At 36.6% G+C, this 17,368-nt stretch overlaps 3 protein-coding genes across 5 annotated transcripts; 1 reads left to right on the top strand and 2 right to left on the bottom strand.

The window, feature by feature from the left end:
* Positions 1 to 2,194: 2,194 nt before the first annotated feature.
* Positions 2,195 to 5,115, bottom strand: LOC106154061 (uncharacterized). Of its 2 annotated transcripts, none has more exons than XM_086998709.1 (4): positions 4,911 to 5,115; positions 3,995 to 4,094; positions 3,278 to 3,428; positions 2,195 to 3,008 (listed from the first exon to the last, which is right to left on the bottom strand). In XM_086998709.1, the coding sequence occupies exons 2-4, from the start codon at positions 4,085 to 4,087 to the stop codon at positions 2,578 to 2,580; spliced, it is 675 nt and encodes a 224-aa protein (XP_086854835.1). In that variant the 5' UTR covers positions 4,088 to 4,094; positions 4,911 to 5,115; the 3' UTR covers positions 2,195 to 2,577. The 2 variants fall into 2 exon arrangements, with proteins under 2 accessions (XP_086854835.1, XP_086854836.1); XM_086998710.1 differs by lacking the exon at positions 4,911 to 5,115 and adding an exon at positions 4,506 to 4,636.
* Positions 5,116 to 5,952: 837 nt separating this feature from the next.
* On the top strand, positions 5,953 to 12,440 carry LOC106154062 (epoxide hydrolase 1). Of its 2 annotated transcripts, none has more exons than XM_013528295.2 (8): positions 5,953 to 6,129; positions 7,271 to 7,568; positions 8,343 to 8,478; positions 8,834 to 8,998; positions 9,382 to 9,511; positions 10,554 to 10,759; positions 11,152 to 11,374; positions 11,683 to 12,440. In XM_013528295.2, exons 2-8 carry the CDS (start codon positions 7,272 to 7,274, stop codon positions 11,915 to 11,917), a joined length of 1,392 nt encoding a protein of 463 aa, XP_013383749.2. In that variant the 5' UTR covers positions 5,953 to 6,129; position 7,271; the 3' UTR covers positions 11,918 to 12,440. The 2 variants fall into 2 exon arrangements, with proteins under 2 accessions (XP_013383749.2, XP_013383748.2); XM_013528294.2 differs by having other exon boundaries at positions 5,953 to 6,167.
* Positions 12,441 to 13,009: 569 nt separating this feature from the next.
* On the bottom strand, positions 13,010 to 16,371 carry LOC106154063 (retinol binding protein 4). Its single transcript, XM_013528296.3, has 5 exons — positions 15,692 to 16,371; positions 14,674 to 14,807; positions 14,298 to 14,383; positions 13,598 to 13,891; positions 13,010 to 13,281 (listed from the first exon to the last, which is right to left on the bottom strand). The coding sequence occupies exons 1-5, from the start codon at positions 15,848 to 15,850 to the stop codon at positions 13,271 to 13,273; spliced, it is 684 nt and encodes a 227-aa protein (XP_013383750.2). The 5' UTR covers positions 15,851 to 16,371; the 3' UTR covers positions 13,010 to 13,270.
* Positions 16,372 to 17,368: the final 997 nt, after the last annotated feature.

Genomic DNA, 17,368 nt, shown 5'->3' with positions numbered 1-17,368 from the left:
GGGACAACCTTATAATGACCAATGGTGTGTGTGTGTGTGTGTGTGTGTGTGTGTGTGTGTTAAGTTCACCGCTTTCGATACCTGAAATATAGGCCTAAGACCCCATTCCCAGAGATTAGATCGATCCAACTAGATCGACCTAACTCCCTGGGGGTTCACGCTAAATAGCTGTCAGCCGAGCGGGCACGAAAGTTAATTACCCCATTACAGCTTGTAGTAGGCGGGACGGACATTTAAGCCGGATTATCTGACAGTAATCTAGTGAGACTCCCCACGGGGATAGATCGATCTAAAATATATGGGAATGCGCCCAAACATCACCGTGAATTAATACACATCACCGTGAATTAATAGCGCTGCCACAGGAAGGTGCGTTTACAATTCAAATCTTCACGAACTCTTTATCCTAACTGCGGGCCAAGCCCAGATATATAGTATGGAGCTTGCGGAATCAGCCGAAGATTGCCGATTGGTGCCATAACCTATATAATACACACAGCCTAAACCTGCGAAACTATTTTGCTTCGACCCTTATATGGGGCAAACGAGCCTTTTGTGAGGCTCCCATAGGGTATTTTTGTTTCCTGTGAAAGCCTGTATATAAATGTTTCCTCCAGAAACGTTCATTTTCTTTTTGCGTGATTCGTGGATAAACCCATTCTCGTGAATCGTAAATGCGGCTTCTTATTCTTCATCTTTTGTGTAACGAAATCATCATACCCGGTGATTCTTGATTTTCAGGATTATTGACGCGCATTATCAGTGAGATATTATTTAAATTTTATTTCCCGCGATTTGTGAATTGATTATTTAGTGCCCATGCCCTGTGACCACTACCCCCAATGGGACCCTCTTTTGTCTGCCAGATACGAAACGAAAAGCCCACAGAAAAAAACCCCCAAGGCATTGAAGTTACAGGAAAAGTGACGCTGAGTCATGCATTTAACCTGGTTTTCCAGACAACGAACTTTTTTCAAGATTTGCCTCCCCCAACCCAAAGCATTAATTTCTCCCGAAGGCCTTGAAGATATAGAAAACACTTTTCAAATTTACGACGGACACTAAACCATATAGCATTCCAAGAACAGTAATACGATATTGATTTAGACGAAAAAATAAATTGTACATCTGTATACAGCCTATATAACGTGTTCGGCTTTGAAATGGATTTTTTCAAATATCTTTGCATTAAAAAGTGCATACGAAACGAAAAGCCCACATAAAAATTCCAAGTTATAGTTGTAGAACAAGTACTGCTGAGTCATGCATTTAACCCGGTTTTCCAGAAAACGGACTTTTTAAAGTTTCACTTTCAATAACATTATTCGTGCCATTATTTCAACTGTAGTTAATGGGCTTGCTGATCGCTACAAATATAAACGAACATCTGGTCAAGTTCTTTGTACGGTGGAATTATAAATCAGTCGAAAAATATACAGGCTATTGAAAATCAGTAGTTTTTCTTTTGAAAATCAACAGTTTTTCTTATAAGCAAAAAACGCTGGCGACTGCTGATAAATAAATTCATTTACCATCATTGTCAGGAAGGCTGGGTGTAGACCGATACAAAAGAAAAACAGCGGCCCTAAAATATATTTATTGCCTCATACTTGTACACACAAAAAATCAAAATATGACACTGAGCAAACAGTTTCTCTTCTCTCTTTCTTTCTTTAACGCCCACTTTGTTTAAAGACCAGAAAAGAATCTCTTTAATGGTGAAATCTAGCAGGGAGCAGTCCTATTCTGTATAAAACTACACATTTTTAACAAATTAAAAATACTGAATGATTTGGTGTACTTATAGGGGACACTTTGTACATGCAGTGGAATCAAGGGTTATAGAACCGTCGCTAGGTGTACTTATGCGGCATTCTTTTTATCTAAAAACCGAAAGTTCAGGTACAATGTATAAGTATTTGGATGAATCAACCTCGATGTGGCAGATAATTAATATTGCTCATTATATTGAGGGCCTAATACACTATAATAACTTTTTAGATAACAAAACTATTATTTCTGCTACTGGGCCACAGGTATCAAAGAGGAGGGGGTGGTTGGAGGGAAATTTCTTATCCTTTGTCTAAGCTCTTCGAGAGTCTCATACACAGTACCTTGTCTTCAGTAGGCGTCTAGACGAGGGTCATGTGCAGTAGGTACTAATCGTCAGCATGCATTGTAGTCCCCCCGCCCCCCCCCCTCCCCCCCCACCCAAGAATTAATTTCGCCTTAAGGCCCTGAAGATTTGGAAAACACTCTTCAAAATTACGACGGACACTTAAATATAGGGGCCTATAGAGTTACACGCATAACTATAGGTTGTTGATTTAGACAAAAAAATTAATTGTTCGTGCATATATTGCCTATGTACGTGTTCGGCTGTAAGATGGATTTTTTTTTTCAAATTATCTTTGCATTAAAAAGTGCATACGAAACGAAAACCCCACAAAAAATCACAAGTAAAAGTAAAAGTATTTATATATCGTTGTAGAACAAGTACTGCTGAGTCATGCATCTAAACTGGTTCCACTTTCAATATCATTCAATATCAGGATTGTTACTGTCAATTCTAATTCACTACTGTGCGTCTATTATGGCTTCCCCAACATCTTCTATGGAAGGTACATAGTTGATGGAATCTATCACCCCCTCTTTGTAGAACCCTTGGAGAGCCTTCACGCGAAAGAAGTTCTGAAGCAGCTGGACAGACTTAAGCCCGAGATCTCTTTCTACAATTTTCTCTTCGTGGGTGGTCCATTGGAAAAGACCAAAGACAGCGCTGTGATTCTTCTCCGTGACGATCCTCTGCGGGGCGATCTTGAAGTCCATTTTGTACAGGACGTACATGCAGTCGACGGACTGACCGTCAGCGGACTTTCCGAAGGCCACCATCCCGTACCTGGCTCCCGACTGATCTTTCTTGTTGAACTTGAATTCCATGATCTTGTAGTGCCAGTCTTCGGACCAATGGATTCCGTTCATTTTCTCCCGCATGTCGGCGTCTATGCCTGTAGCAATAGAAAGATAAAAAAGGCACATAGGCCTATTTAGTCTAAAAATGTTTTTGAAAGATCCATATTCATAAGCACTCAGCTATTTAGCTTGGCTACACGTACGAGAAAAATGTATTTATTTGTTTGTTTGTTTTCAATTACCTGTCTATTTATTTATCTGAAAACTGATAACTTTTTGCTTGACTATGATTTATCAATTTATCTGTCTGTTTAATCCCCCCCCCCCCCCCCCCCAAAAGAAAAAAAATCTGATGTCACTATACCTTCGTAGGCTTTCTGCATATGATCCAGATACTGTGTTATGTTTGCAATGGCAATGTTCTTGGCTGCCATCACCTCACAGCCCTCTTCCCACTTTTCAAACAACTCTCCTTCGAGTTTTCTTTGCAGCTCGGTAGCATCCGTCTGAGAGACCTATAAGAAGAAAGGCGCTGGTCTTTTAATAGTAGGCCTAAGTCAGCAATCACGTCATAATTTATATCATTCTAGATTATTTACTATGATAGGAATACATGTACGTGTATAATTTATGTTATGAATCAGAATCGGTTTATCACACACGACACCGTCGACGTGTCAGTAGGGGTTTTCCGTGAATTATTTTTTTCTGTAAAAATTTCATCGACGTCCCCGTTTTCCTATCCTGAGTGTCAGAGCAACGTAAAAGCTAGCTTGTTAAATATACCTTGTGATGGAGTCGCTTTTACTATATTGCTGATATGGGTTATATATGAGATCAAGATCGAGCTGGCAATACCGGAATCTAGAACCTAGGGTACGTTTTCCTTATTGTCATATTAATAAGCTAGATCATGCCATGCATAATTAAACAACTGATGCCTAGAGAGGATTCACTGTCAGTGATGTTACAGGTTTTGATTTTTAACTTAAAAGACAACGCACGGATGCACTGTCTTTATACAACGAATTAATACATTTAAATATTCACGAGTAAGACTGATTCCGCTATAATAACGTACCTTGACTTGATAAAGGCCTTCCTTGATATTCTGCAGGGCTTTATTTACCTCAGACAGAGCGGCTGCTGTATCGACAACAATGCTAGCTGCCATCTTGGCCCTGTAATCCAATGGTAAACGTTTCAGTCAAAACAAAAAAGACAATAAATAAAAAAATGAGCAAACAAACAAACAAACAAATAAATAAATGAACAAATAAATAAATGAGAACAATAATACAGAAATGCAGTAATTAATTTTTACCCTATTAACTAACTCCCTATTCAGTCCTTTAAGTATCATATTGTCACGCATGCAAAAAGACGTGTCGACTTGACAGTTGGATCGACGTCCAACGCCACCCCCCCCCCCTTCCCCCTCTCGGCACCACCCTCAACTGTAGATTCCGATAGACTGCGCACAAACTGGAAGTACCTTAATTCTTTCTTCCCTTCCACCTTTACATGTATCTCAACCGGTGGCACACGCCCGATAACACAGAAGGATCGACCTATTTTCAATGTACACTCACCTTACTATTCAATGTCTTATTTTAGCAGTTGGTCGTACAGGTAGGGGTAGTATAGCCTAGCTATGCCTTAATGTAGACCAATATTATCATGTATTTTATCAGCGCCAGCGATTTATGACGTACCAGTACCGGTAATTATAACTTATAAAACATGATCAGAAAGGAAATGTTTAGATTGTATGTTGTCATCGAACGCATAACGTACCGGTAAATAGCAAAAAAAAAAAAAAAAAAAAAAAAAAAATATATATATATATATATATATATTTTATTTTTTTTTTTCCAATTTATCGGTACGTTATGCGTTCGATGACAACATACATGGTGTATATATATACACACCATGTATGTTGTCATCGAACGCATAACGTATATATATATATATACACCAAAATATGTACTTACAGTGGACGTGTCGGTTTACGTAGGCCTACTGTTAAGATCGACTGTCGCTGTCTATCCCGTTTTCCTTGTCTGATGACTTTTACATGTACCAAACTTATATACCCGGTATGGCTAAAACAAGCCTTTTGTCTGTCAAATACGAAACGGAAAAACCCACATGAAATAGAATATGTATTGACCTGGTATTTTCCGACATGTTTTATTTTTAGTATCACGTAACTAGGCCTGCTCATGATTGGATTAAAATATCTGTAGGGCCTATTGTTAACGCCAAAGAACATTTGCTACGCCAAAGAACATTTGCTCAAATTAAAAACCTGAAGCAATGTGGACTAATACAATTATAAGCATGTTTTTAAAATGCCCCTTTCTGGAAACAGGATTATTATATTTAATAAAATAACGTTTTATTAATCAATTAATTTGTATTTTATTATATTTCTTTTTATTTTAAATACAAAACGCATCTGTGATATAAACTAGTGTATCAGCACTAGGGCACGTAACCCCCCCCCCCCCACCCCCCGTACATGTAAATTAAAATCTGATTTATTTAACCACAGACTACTCTGCTAACTAGCAGGGGCGGATCCAGGATTATTTGAGGGGGGAGTCCGGAACGACAGGCCTCTGATGCAAAACCGACCATCGCTCCCTTCGTTGGTGTGGGGTTCTGCTCGAGGACCCCGAGATTTTTTTGATGTTTTGGAGAGCGGTTTAGAACTATAATTTAGAACTATAATAAAAATTCTAATTTCAAGAGGGGAATATTGGTGAGATATAATATTTAGAAACGCCCCCCCCCCCCTCTTAAAATCCGCCACTGACGGCATCACCGCTGGGTACGTTAACGTTGTAGGCCGACACAAAAGAAAAATAAACACACGGCCTCATACACACCCTTGAAAACAATCTTTAAAAAATGGCACTGAGTAAACATTCCATTTTGCCTGATTTGTTTAATATGTTTTGTTGTCCTTAAGTGACGCGGTATGAGGTTATTACGGTGACCCTGCATCACAGAACCAATCACGACAGCGGGGAACTAGCTTAAACATAAACTTCCGGTTTGAAGGTCGCATTGATACTCGACCCACACATTAACCCGGGGTAATTGAAATTCTCACAGTCGGGCTGACATAACGTCTTTATCAGCGATTATATATAACATGCTGCAAATCTAAATAAAAGGGACATTAAACCGTGTAGGGAACTGAAGGTGAGCACGTAGACAGAGTCGTACAGTGAATGCAATAGGTAGGTGCTACTACCGCTCTCACAGTACTACATGTACATTTACACTAATACACTAGTGCATTTGTATTTGTACAGCCTTCAGGTGATAAAACTTATAGTCATGGCCTTACTTTTTGACTTTCTCTCTGCATTACCACGGGATTTAATGCTTTATCATTTCTGTATGCGGTCTCCGATATGCAGATATGTAAGTAAATAGAAATTGCAAATTAACGCATACAGTACATTTTCTTGCTTGAATTCCAAATTGTATTTATAATGACATACATTCTTAAAACTGATCAAGCAACTAAGGCGGGAATTTGTGTGTTTGGTGTCTGCGCATGCATGTTTGGTGAGGGTGTGGCTTCTGGTTTTCTGATTATGCTGAGTGTGCATGCAAATACAGTACACATAATAATAGCTTTATGTGGGTATTTATAAATATACAATTAAGCTCAGAAAGAACGCTCTATATTGTTATCTGTTTGTTACCTTTTGTTACTAGAGCTGACACCAGTGTGGTCACAGTCTGTTTAGACAGGAGATAACACCCCATATGCTGCAATGAATCACCAAACCATTGTCTGTTGATAACGCAGCGAACAAACATGCATTGTGTTCATGTTACACAATCTGTTCAAAAAAGAGGGGTGGTGTTGTAAAAAGTTTCATTTATGTTATTCTAACACATTAATGAACACACAAATACAATGAAACAATAAATAATGTATAAATAAACATATAAATAGCAATTTGTACGTTCAACTACTAGTAACTATGGAAATATAAAACATTAATTACATACAAGTATAAATACTAGAATGCATATACAAACTAGGACGTTACTCATTATAAATGAGCACAATAGAGTTAAACCTTTAATTAGCTTGACTCTAGTGTTACTTCTTCATGATGGTCAGTAAATTAAAGTAATATCACCACAAGATTTTTAAGATATGATGTCCAGTGATTTAAGTCTCTCTCAAATTCAAAGTACATGTAAGTATTCACCGCTACTATTTTACCATCAGAGTAACATCAAGTGACACATGAGTCCCAATTCCTACTCTGCATTTAATAATTTTTATTGGCTGGCTTTTAGAGTCACTTTTCTATTTCAGGATGAAGCGTGGATTATGCTGCTGTTGTGTGGTGATCCCCATTGCTGTTTCCATAGCAACCACCCTTTTGTTGACAGGTTTCTATGACAGCGACCCTGACCCCCCAGAGATTCCAGATGGTTGGTGGGGAAAAGGCGAAAAGAAGAAAGAAGATGACCCGACCTTAAAAGGTATCAAGATAATGGTGTCAGACGTGATACTTGATGACTTGAAACAGAGGCTGAGCAAGACAAGGTATTTTGACGGTTTGGAAGGTGCCAATTTCCGTTACGGCTTTAATGTGGACTATATGAAAGAGGTAAGATAACCCACAGATAATGATAAATTCAACTCTCAGATTGCCCACCCCTACACACACACCATCACCACCACCATCACCATCAACCCCTCAGTTTTAAAGTTATAACAACTTTTCATATGAGATTCAAACTTCCACAATAAACGCATTAAAAAGAACACATAGAAATGTTATACATTCCATTTTTCATCAAAACATGGCTTTTCACAATAATTCTGAAATCTGTGCTTGCCATCAGACCATGTGGACTTTTATAGATGGCTACCCTCTGTTATAATCTCTTGGGAGGTTTTATAAATAGGCACACTTAGATAAATGACTAACTTTCAATGCTGGTAAGGATTCATTCATCATAAGTATGTATGAGAACAGCACAGTTTAAACCCTTTTTTATGGCACTATGCCTACTAAAATGAAGAGTTGTTATCTCTTTAATTTTAATTACTAGTACAATATCAAAATATTCAATTTCATTCAGTCTCAATTGATGCTCTGTGAACATTCCGAAATACTTTTTAATTTTTTTTTTTTTTTTTTTTTTTGTATAAAATAGCCATAAATTGAGAATTATATCTTTAAAAGTACTACAATAAGAAAAGTAATTATGCCATCAAGATTTTGTATGAATTCGACTGTTAATTTGTGAATTTATTGTTAAAATTTTGTAATTTTATGAACTTGTTTATTTGCTCTTTCATTCTTTCATTCTCCATTAATTAATGTATTTATTGATTGATTTTCTATCATCTACCATTCTATTATATTTTCTTCCAGGTTGTCAAGTACTGGAGAGAGGAATATGACTGGAGAAAAACAGAACAGAAGCTAAATGAATACCAGCACTACAAGACTCAGATTGAGGGGATATTTGTCCACTTTGTACACATCAAACCTGATGTCAAAGATAAAGGTCAAATTATTTAAAAGAAATTAAATGTGGAGGCACAACAGACATTTAATTAAGCATTTTTTTTTCAGTTTTACTTTCCTTAGATTAAACTTGAAAAAAAAAAAGAAATTTGTTTAAAAATATTTAATCTATTGTAATTACTGTACACGGTACACGTCATCATAATAGCCATCTCTGAAATTGTGAATGAACACAAGTAATATTATTTATCATCAAGATATCAACATAATAGTTATCATATATTTTTTTGAAACTCTTTATTCATGCTGTTAAAACTTATAAGCACATATGCATAAAATGTTCTGCAAGTAAACAATATTTTTTATTAATTTTTTCAAAATCTTTCTTCTTTCAGATGTTGTTGTTCGCCCCCTTTTGCTGGTTCATGGATGGCCAGGGTCATTTTATGAGTTTTACAAGATGATCCCACTGCTAACCAAACCTCAAAATGGGCTTGTCTTTGAACTGGTGCTACCATCTATCCCAGGATATGGCTTGTCAGAAGCTCCTAACAAGCAAGGTGAATGGCTATTTATTTCTATCATTATATGTCCCAGATCTGTAACTAGAAGGCATTAAAATTGAAGAGTTCTTGAGCCAATTTGAAACATGGGTCTTTCAAATTCTCCCATGCCTTCGAGCTCATTTTTGCCACTGACTTCCAGAGTGGACATGATTTATTTAAATTGTGTTCAGAGAGTTACCTGAAAATGATTGCATGGTAGCATCAGGAGGTGGTGAACTAAATAATTTTAATTTTGTGACATTATTTCACAGAATTTATCTGTTAAGATATATCTGTGATCAACACATATTGCTAACCTGTGCTCAATTAAGCTCTAATCAAGATGTGGTTTATATGCTTATGATCTGCCATTTAAACATGTTACATTCCTTCACTAGGCTTTAATCAGGTAGCAGCAGCAAGGGTATTCCACAAGCTGATGACGCGTCTGGGACACAAGTCTTACTATGTACAGGGAGGAGACTGGGGAGCAGTCATTACTCGGTTTATGTCTATCTTATATCCTCAGTAAGTTGTATTACTATATCATTATTATTATTATTATTATTATTATTATCCCTTCACTTTTGGGATAAAAGTAGGGGACCATGTTATCTTGCCCATTGGGAGTCTGTGCCTTAGTAATTACTGCTAACTCCTTGTCACTAGAGTTTGAAAGATGAAACTTAGGGGTTTAATAGACCTATTGTCAGGAATGTGTATGGGCATTTCAGAATTTGAGTGCAACAGGGGGAAGGGAGGGGGAGTTGATTCCTAACTCATTTCACATTGTTTTTGCTGTGAACTCCTGCAAGAAATGTAGTTTGGAAGTTGAAACTTTGGTGATTGGTAGAGCTGTCATCATGGATGTGCAAGGACACTTCAGAACTTTACTTAATTATGTCTGGGGGTTGAGCTGTCCCCCGGGGGGGGGGGGGATTCTAAATTCATTTCACACTGTATTTTAAGCTTTTTACTCCTAGACCATAGAGTTAGGAAGCTGAAATTTTGCTGATCATTAGACCTGTCATCAGGGATGTGCATAGGCATTTTGGTACACATGCATAATGTAACAGGGGGTTGGGCTGACCCTGGGGGTGGTGGTTGATTTTAACTTCTTTTCTTAAACCTTAGTGCTGTGTTCAATTCACATATCTTGAGAGGGTGGCAGTGTGTTATTTGACGTACATACTGAGAGAATAGTACATTCATCTCACTGAAAAACTCCCCTAAAACCCAAATAAAGCATATATCACCATAGTCACAGTGTGTACTGCTTCAACTGAATACTGCAAGAACTTGCAAAACTTTTTCGAATCCATACAGTGAATTATTATCATTTGTATTTTTATTACTATTTTGCTTGTAGTGAATGAATGAAAAAAAAATCCTGAGCAGTGTGATGAATATATCCCTTGAAAAAGTATTTCTGTTTAAAATATGAAAACAATTATATTGATATACATTATGCAGATCAGTTCAACATGATAAATTTATCCCTTTAAACACTAGTTCTCTTTAAAATTAGTAATTTGTAAATTATTATATTTATCATTAAACATTTTGCCAGGTCAGTGCTAGGCTTGCATTCCAATTTCTTCCAAATGGACCAGGATACAAAAACACCCCTGAAGTTACTTCTTGCTGCAGTGGCGCCATCTGCAATTTTGGACGAGCAGGATATACCAAAGATCAGCCCTATCTGGGATAAGTTAGTGTACCTCATCAATGAGGCAGGCTATTTCCTACTTCAGCATACCAAGCCTGACACTGTGGGTGAGTCTTAGGAGTGTTATTATGGATGAAGTAAATAATAATAATTATATTCCCCAGTAGGTCTTGCAGTATGTGTCAAAGATGACTCCCCCCCAATTGGTATTTAATGATGTTAATGATGAAATATGATTTTCTGTTATATTTAGGAATGGCCATACAGATTCCCCAGTAGGTCTTGTCACATATATCTTGGATACCCCCCCTCCCCCATACTGTCTTTAAGTATTTTCTTAGCCTTTGCCAAAAACTCCTTATTTACAGCCTTACATACATTCATTGGGATAACAGAAAAATCATTAGTGACTTAATTAATGAACATTTACAAACATATCATTGGACCAACCTAGAATAGTCTTTAAGGATAATGATATATGATATTCTGTTATATTTAGGAACCGCCCTCACAGATTCTCCAGTAGGTCTTGCGGCATACATCTTAGAGAAGTTCTCCACCTGGACCAACCCTGGGTACCGAGACCTTCCTGATGGTGGTCTGACAAAGAAGTTTACCCTAGATGAGCTACTGACCAATGTGATGATCTACTGGACCACTAAGACCATCACATCTTCCATGAGGTTCTACAAGGAGATGTCTTTTGATGAGGATTTGGACAGGTATTTATTTATGTATTTATTTATTTATTTATTTATTGTTTCAATTTATTTTTGCTTCTTTCAAAGAAAAAAATAATTTGACAGTTGTTGTATTTATTTACTTACTTTTTCTCAAAATGCTAAACTTTAAAAAGTGCCATTTTACTTAAATTTTATGCCAAAAAAATATATGAAAATTTGGAGTCAGATTAAATTATTTATGCACTTTGAAAACATTGTTCCAAAATTATATATATATATATATATATATATATATATATATATATATATATATATATTCTTTTGACGAATTTTTACTTTTTGCTCAGGTACAAAATACGTGTACCGACAGGAGTAGCGTGTTTTCCCCATGAAATAGCTCTGGGCTGTTCTCCTCCTCAGTTCGCCACCAGTGCCAAACACCTCATCCACTATACAAACATGCCTACTGGCGGCCATTTTGCTGCCTTCGAGGAACCACAGTTGTTGGCTGCAGATATCTGGAAATTTGTTGAGAAAGCAGAAGAGTTTCATAAAGAACGCAATGCAGATTCTGAATCCTAACATTTTTTTTAGTGTTATGATAAAAACTATTAGCATTATTTTGTAATCTTAGCCTAGCTTCTTAACTTGAATGAGAGTGATTTTTAGAAGAGTTTCATAAAGAAGGCAATGCAGATTCTGAATTCTAACATCTGTAATTCCTTTTTTTATACTGTTATAATAATTGTTATTAGCATTATTTTGTAATCTTAGCCTTTTTAGCTTGAAGGAGAGTAATTTTTAGAATCCCGTTTTTATTGTTAATTTTTGTTGATAGCTGATATCTTTGAAGTTATTGAAAAATCATGAAAGTCTCATAACATTTGTGATATTTATGTGCTGTGATTTTGATTTGGGAGACATAACTTTGTTTTTTTTTTTATAACTGTGTAATACTGAAATAACTTATGTGTCATATTTTAGTTTTACCAATATAATTAATAATTTCAGTACTAACTAACCAGAAAAATTAATAATTAATTTATTATCACATTGGCCATTATTGGAATTGCCCAATCATTGTTTGAATAAATGGATTATTGAACTTGTTGCTATTTTTCACTTATCAATGGATTACCATAATCTGAGAATATCTTCCTTCTTCATTAATAGATGGATGGATGAATGGGTAGAAAATGAAATGTTTTCATGAATCTAATGAAGGTTTGATAATTCAACAGAAATAATGTGTCCGACATAAAAGATCAAAAAGAGGAGTTGCATGGAGACATACTCATATGTAGCTACCGAGCGTCGTCGAGTAAATCGTTTTACTGGGTATTATGTGGACTTGGGGTGTGGGGGGGTTCTTTGTGCGACCTTATATAAATCTGACACGAACCGTGTTTGCGTTATCCACTAAGTAGGTCGAAAACGTAATGTCCTGTTTCGGGTCCACGCTTGAATTAAGCGTGCTTAATTTACAAAAGTTAAGTACATTCTTAACATATGTTTAAAAAGGTTCATTACACAATTTTACATGATAGTTCTTTGAATGTCGTTAAATGTATTTGGATAAATCTTTATTAAAAGATGTTAGTACCATCATGCTGGTGTTTATTGATCATTAATTTTTACTGATTAATATTTATATACCATTAATAAATATTAGCATATCTGTGTACCTTGTAGACAAGGTAACTGCATTTATTTATCAGTACTTTCTAAATCATGGTTTTACGTAAAATTTATATAGACAAGTAAATAAACTATTTAAAATGCATTAAAGTTACAGTTCTGAAATTCATCTAAGCAATATCATGGAGATGTTTCCTCTTCATATGGAATAAAAGATAAACTGGTATTGTTAGATGTAGTATGTTAGCAGCATTCTTGAACACTTCCGGTGATGGATGTTCGCATGCATGGTCTTCTTCATGCACATGCTGCAAAAAATATTATTTGATGTAAATAATGCAGTCAACATTTATGGAAGTCAAAAGTGTCAACAGTGTAAATAAACTTGCACTGTAAGTCTGAGAGCCACCCAGTTTAAAAATGTGAATTTTCCTGGGGTGTTCTAGGCACAAAGTCAAATTGAACTCGTATATTTATTTATTCATTTACCTGTTTCTTTATTATTATTATTATTATTATTATTATTATTATTATTATTATTATTATTATTATTTAGTAGGCCTAAATATTGCTTATAAAGTTCGACCCTGACTGGAAATGCCCTACGGAAGTGGCTGTACCAACCTTTTGGGTGTTCAACGATAACAAAGCCTTTGGGAGAATTACAAAGGTCCTTCGTTATCAACTTCTTGGCTTTCTTGAGGAAGACCGGTGCCAAAGTGGGGCGGCGGCTGTATATGAGGAAGCTTTCCTCTTTTGAACACAACCCGTCGGCTTGTTTTCCGAGGCAGAATCGGTTCACCAAATAATGTGTGTAGTCAGTGTCCAAAATCATGTATACGTTGCTCTCGGCGTCTTCAAGGGGTACACCAATGTGCTCGTCGAAGGTAATGTCGCCAGACGATTCATTTTGGAAGACTGTTCATTAAAAAAAAAAGAATGGCTTTTTGATTTAATGCGGTTCATTCTGTCTGTTTTTTATGGCTTGTTTTCACAAGCACGACGTGTGCGAATCGAGTTGTAAGCAAAATACTAATATCCTGTTTCGAAACTGTACATGGTTTTTGATAGTGAATTTGCCGTGCTATTATAATTGTTTCTTTTTTTCATTTATTCATTTATTTTTATTTTTTATTTTTATTTATTTATTTTTTTTAAATTTATTTTTGACGTGTATTTTAATTAAATGTCAAAACTGAGTTTCATTTTATGGAACAAAAGAAACAAGATTCATGAACAGTTTAATTAGCATATTTTTAAAAATCTTTTAATTAAACTGTTCATAAATATTGAAACCTAAAAACAAGTAAGAAATCCAACTCACTAAAAGCGTATTCTCCACTTCTGGCAGTTGGAACCAGGCGCTCAAAACCACTCACTGTTGTACAGTCGGTGTTGTTGGCATTTTGTCTAAAATGGACATTAAACACGTGTATGATTAATACCTAAATTATTCTGTTTGATGTAGGACTAATGCACATGAGATGTGCACATCCAGTATATGGGAAGCCTGGTGTAATATAAATGAATTGTGCGATTGATTTTGAATCTGAATTTTGAATTTTTGATTCCGAGATACTGGTTGAAAGTTTATCGTTGTCTCAGTTATCTAATTTCTAATTAATAATCTTATTTCATAATGTTTTTCTTCTTCTTTTAAATGAAATTATATTTTTAAAAAATATGAAAAAAAAACGTACGGCCTTCCTTCCATCTTAATTGACAAGGTCCCGTCTTCATTCTGCTGAATATCCAAATAAAAATCCGTAAAAATCAGTTCTGGTGCCACTGGAGGGTCGATCACGAAGGTTATTTCATACCACACACCAGTTAGCTGTGAAACCAGTATAAAAACATCTTGAATATCTTGTGTGTAAATTAACACATTTAAGGTACACTCCTTGGGTTTGGAAATCCCACAAATGTTTATTTTTGCCATCCACAGGTTCTTACAGAACATTACATACAGCATAAAAACGATTTGACCCCCTTGAGTTTTTTTTTTTTTTTTTTTTTTTTTTTTTTTTTTTTTTTTTTTTTTTTTTCTGGAGCCTACCTGATGCTCATACTTTCATCAGAGCTTAGGAAGATGGTCGATGGTTCTAAACACTGACCGGTCAATAAATCATCCTTTATAAATTTAATTAAAGGTCGAATCCAAGTGCTGAGAGGGATAGTAGTTGATTGCCCCTTCTTGATCGGAGAACCGAATGTTGAACCTTACACGTGTCTGGTAATTATTTTATTTTCATCCTGATAACCTACTTTTCTTTCGCAATGCCACTGACCCAATTTCACGTTGTTTATGCAGTCAGCTGTACCTCGTGTAGGTCACATTTATTAGCTACGGGCAGAGGACACCGACAACTCACCTGTCTAATCTTCGCATCTCTCTGCCGTTTCCAGTAACACCCTGAGTTTCAGAGGCTTTTTTTTTACCTCACCCGACCACTCTCTGCATCTCTCTCTAAGTATACTGTTTCCAGTGACACCCTCTGGGGACAATGAGAACTCGCCTTAACTATCGACGCCTTCTGCTGTAGAGACAGGTGCCCCCTTAACGACAATACCCTCTGAATCACAGGGTACCAGTACGTACTAGTACATGCGGGCTGTTTACACGTACGTAAGGCCCATCTACAATATTTCATTAATATTGAAACAGCCTTGGCGCATACCCCTATGTACAGTGTATTTTTGCTCTAAAAGAAGGCTCACCTTGGCTATGTCCAGGTTCCTCATCCCCCTGGGTTCTGCGCATCTTTCTGGGGGTTTCCAAAGCCAGGGGAAGATTCCATATGGACATATCGGCCAAAACCCTCCTCCAACGTGACCCAGAAGGACAGCAAAGAAAACAGCGCGCGTCCAGTTACTCATATTCAATCATTAACTATACCGTAACTTGTTTGTTAACTGTACGTTACTCTTCTGTGTGGTATCAGGAACGCTGTGGTGAAGTACAAGTACGTAAAACACACCAACCGACAACAGCCTGCATTCAGCGAAGTACAGTGCGGTTTAGTGTTTGATGTCCTGGTGAAAAAAAAAAGTGCAGAAGGCTTTAATGTGTCATAAACTTGTGTTGCGTTCAGCCGTAATAAGCAATAAATTAATGGATGAAAGTCTACTAGATATAAGGCTATATAAATGACACATCACAAGCACATCAAGGTACGTTACACGTCAACAGTTCAAGACCAGATTTGGGACAACATACAGCAAGTTTTATCACTGCTGACCTTACATAGTATATCATTTCACTAAAGACCTGTCGTCTAATGTCAACTCTTTAAACCCCCTTTACACTGGACGGCGTCCGTTCTGCGTCCTTTGTGCTACCATGAAATTGGCATCCCTGTGGTCGTCAAAAGGAGGCACAAGCATCGCTTTGGATGCTAAGTGAATCCTCAATGATCAGCCAGTTGTCGGCACGTAAAGTATTCTTATTTCTTATTCTCAAACGGGGCCGCACTACGTGGACGCAGAAAGGACGCCGTCCAATGTAAAGGGGCCTTAACAAACATAAAGGCTGAATGACATCGTAGTGGGCTGCAGAGAAGAGAGGGGTTTAGAGGGGGAAATTGCCATCCCTAAGTCAGATGTCAGCCAGGTATATATACCCGGCATATCAAGGGTTTTTTCTCCGACAATTCACTGTCATAGCAGAATTATTAAAGAATGGACATTAAGTTTCCACATGTTTCATAGTATTTACGCTTTTGAATCACGAGTGTACCTGATATCTTGTGAAGCCATAATTGCTGAATTGCCTCTCTAACACACTTAAACATGAAACTTAAAATTTCTTCAAATGTACGTGTAATGCCTTGTTTTAACCGAAGTCATAGCCGCCAAACTTCTCGGACATAAGAGCTCGTGCGCGTTACAGTACTACTACTGTGGTTCACAAACTGTTGGGTGCCAATAAAACGTGAGAGGCATGTGTCCCTAAAGCGTGAGTTACTTGATCCTCACAAAATAATAAAAAAGCATGCTCATTAAACAGATAATAGTTAAGGTTTTCTCTTCATTATTTTTTTTTCTAATGATGAAATACAAATAGGAATTCCGTGGGGTAGTGTGAGGCATAAAGCTATTTATGTTTTAATTTAGCAAACACGGTTCTTTTTATCATAGACAAAATTAGTAAATGGTGCCTATTTTTTCAATGTACACGTGTAACAAACATATCTTGTATACATTTATACGACAAAGCAATTAAATGAGAAATCAAAAAATATTCCAAATGGATTGGGATAAATGCATATATTTCCATGTGTTGACCTCAAATCAAAGCCAGCAGACCAAAACACATAAACGAAGTATCTAGTAGGCCTACTTCGCTCTGTTTGGTCAAGCCACAACTCCTACCATGGCTGTCTTGATATACGCCGT

Source organism: Lingula anatina, unplaced genomic scaffold, assembly GCF_051362555.1.
Source record: "Lingula anatina isolate TDL-2025a unplaced genomic scaffold, LinAna3.0 unanchor82, whole genome shotgun sequence".
In the NCBI taxonomy this organism is placed as follows: domain Eukaryota; kingdom Metazoa; phylum Brachiopoda; class Lingulata; order Lingulida; family Lingulidae; genus Lingula; species Lingula anatina.
Note: the sequence above shows the minus strand (reverse complement) of the source record. Positions and strands in the feature narration are given on the sequence as shown.

What these genes read in the sequence shown, in the direction of transcription:
- LOC106154061 (XM_086998709.1), bottom strand. Translation starts at nt 4,087, where the DNA reads ATGGCAGCTAGCATTGTTGTCGATACAGCAGCCGCTCTGTCTGAGGTA. An exon ending in AAGGCCTTTATCAAGTCAAG is followed by an intron (nt 3,429 to 3,994) that starts GTACGTTATTAT and finishes TTCTTCTTATAG; the next exon opens with GTCTCTCAGACGGATGCTAC. An exon ending in TATGCAGAAAGCCTACGAAG is followed by an intron (nt 3,009 to 3,277) that starts GTATAGTGACAT and finishes CTATTGCTACAG; the next exon opens with GCATAGACGCCGACATGCGG.
- LOC106154062 (XM_013528295.2), top strand. Translation starts at nt 7,272, where the DNA reads ATGAAGCGTGGATTATGCTGCTGTTGTGTGGTGATCCCCATTGCTGTT. An exon ending in ACCTGATGTCAAAGATAAAG is followed by an intron (nt 8,479 to 8,833) that starts GTCAAATTATTT and finishes TTCTTCTTTCAG; the next exon opens with ATGTTGTTGTTCGCCCCCTT. An exon ending in AGAAGCTCCTAACAAGCAAG is followed by an intron (nt 8,999 to 9,381) that starts GTGAATGGCTAT and finishes TTCCTTCACTAG; the next exon opens with GCTTTAATCAGGTAGCAGCA.
- LOC106154063 (XM_013528296.3), bottom strand. Translation starts at nt 15,850, where the DNA reads ATGAGTAACTGGACGCGCGCTGTTTTCTTTGCTGTCCTTCTGGGTCAC. An exon ending in GGAACCTGGACATAGCCAAG is followed by an intron (nt 14,808 to 15,691) that starts GTGAGCCTTCTT and finishes CTGGTTTCACAG; the next exon opens with CTAACTGGTGTGTGGTATGA. An exon ending in ATTAAGATGGAAGGAAGGCC is followed by an intron (nt 14,384 to 14,673) that starts GTACGTTTTTTT and finishes TGTCCATTTTAG; the next exon opens with ACAAAATGCCAACAACACCG.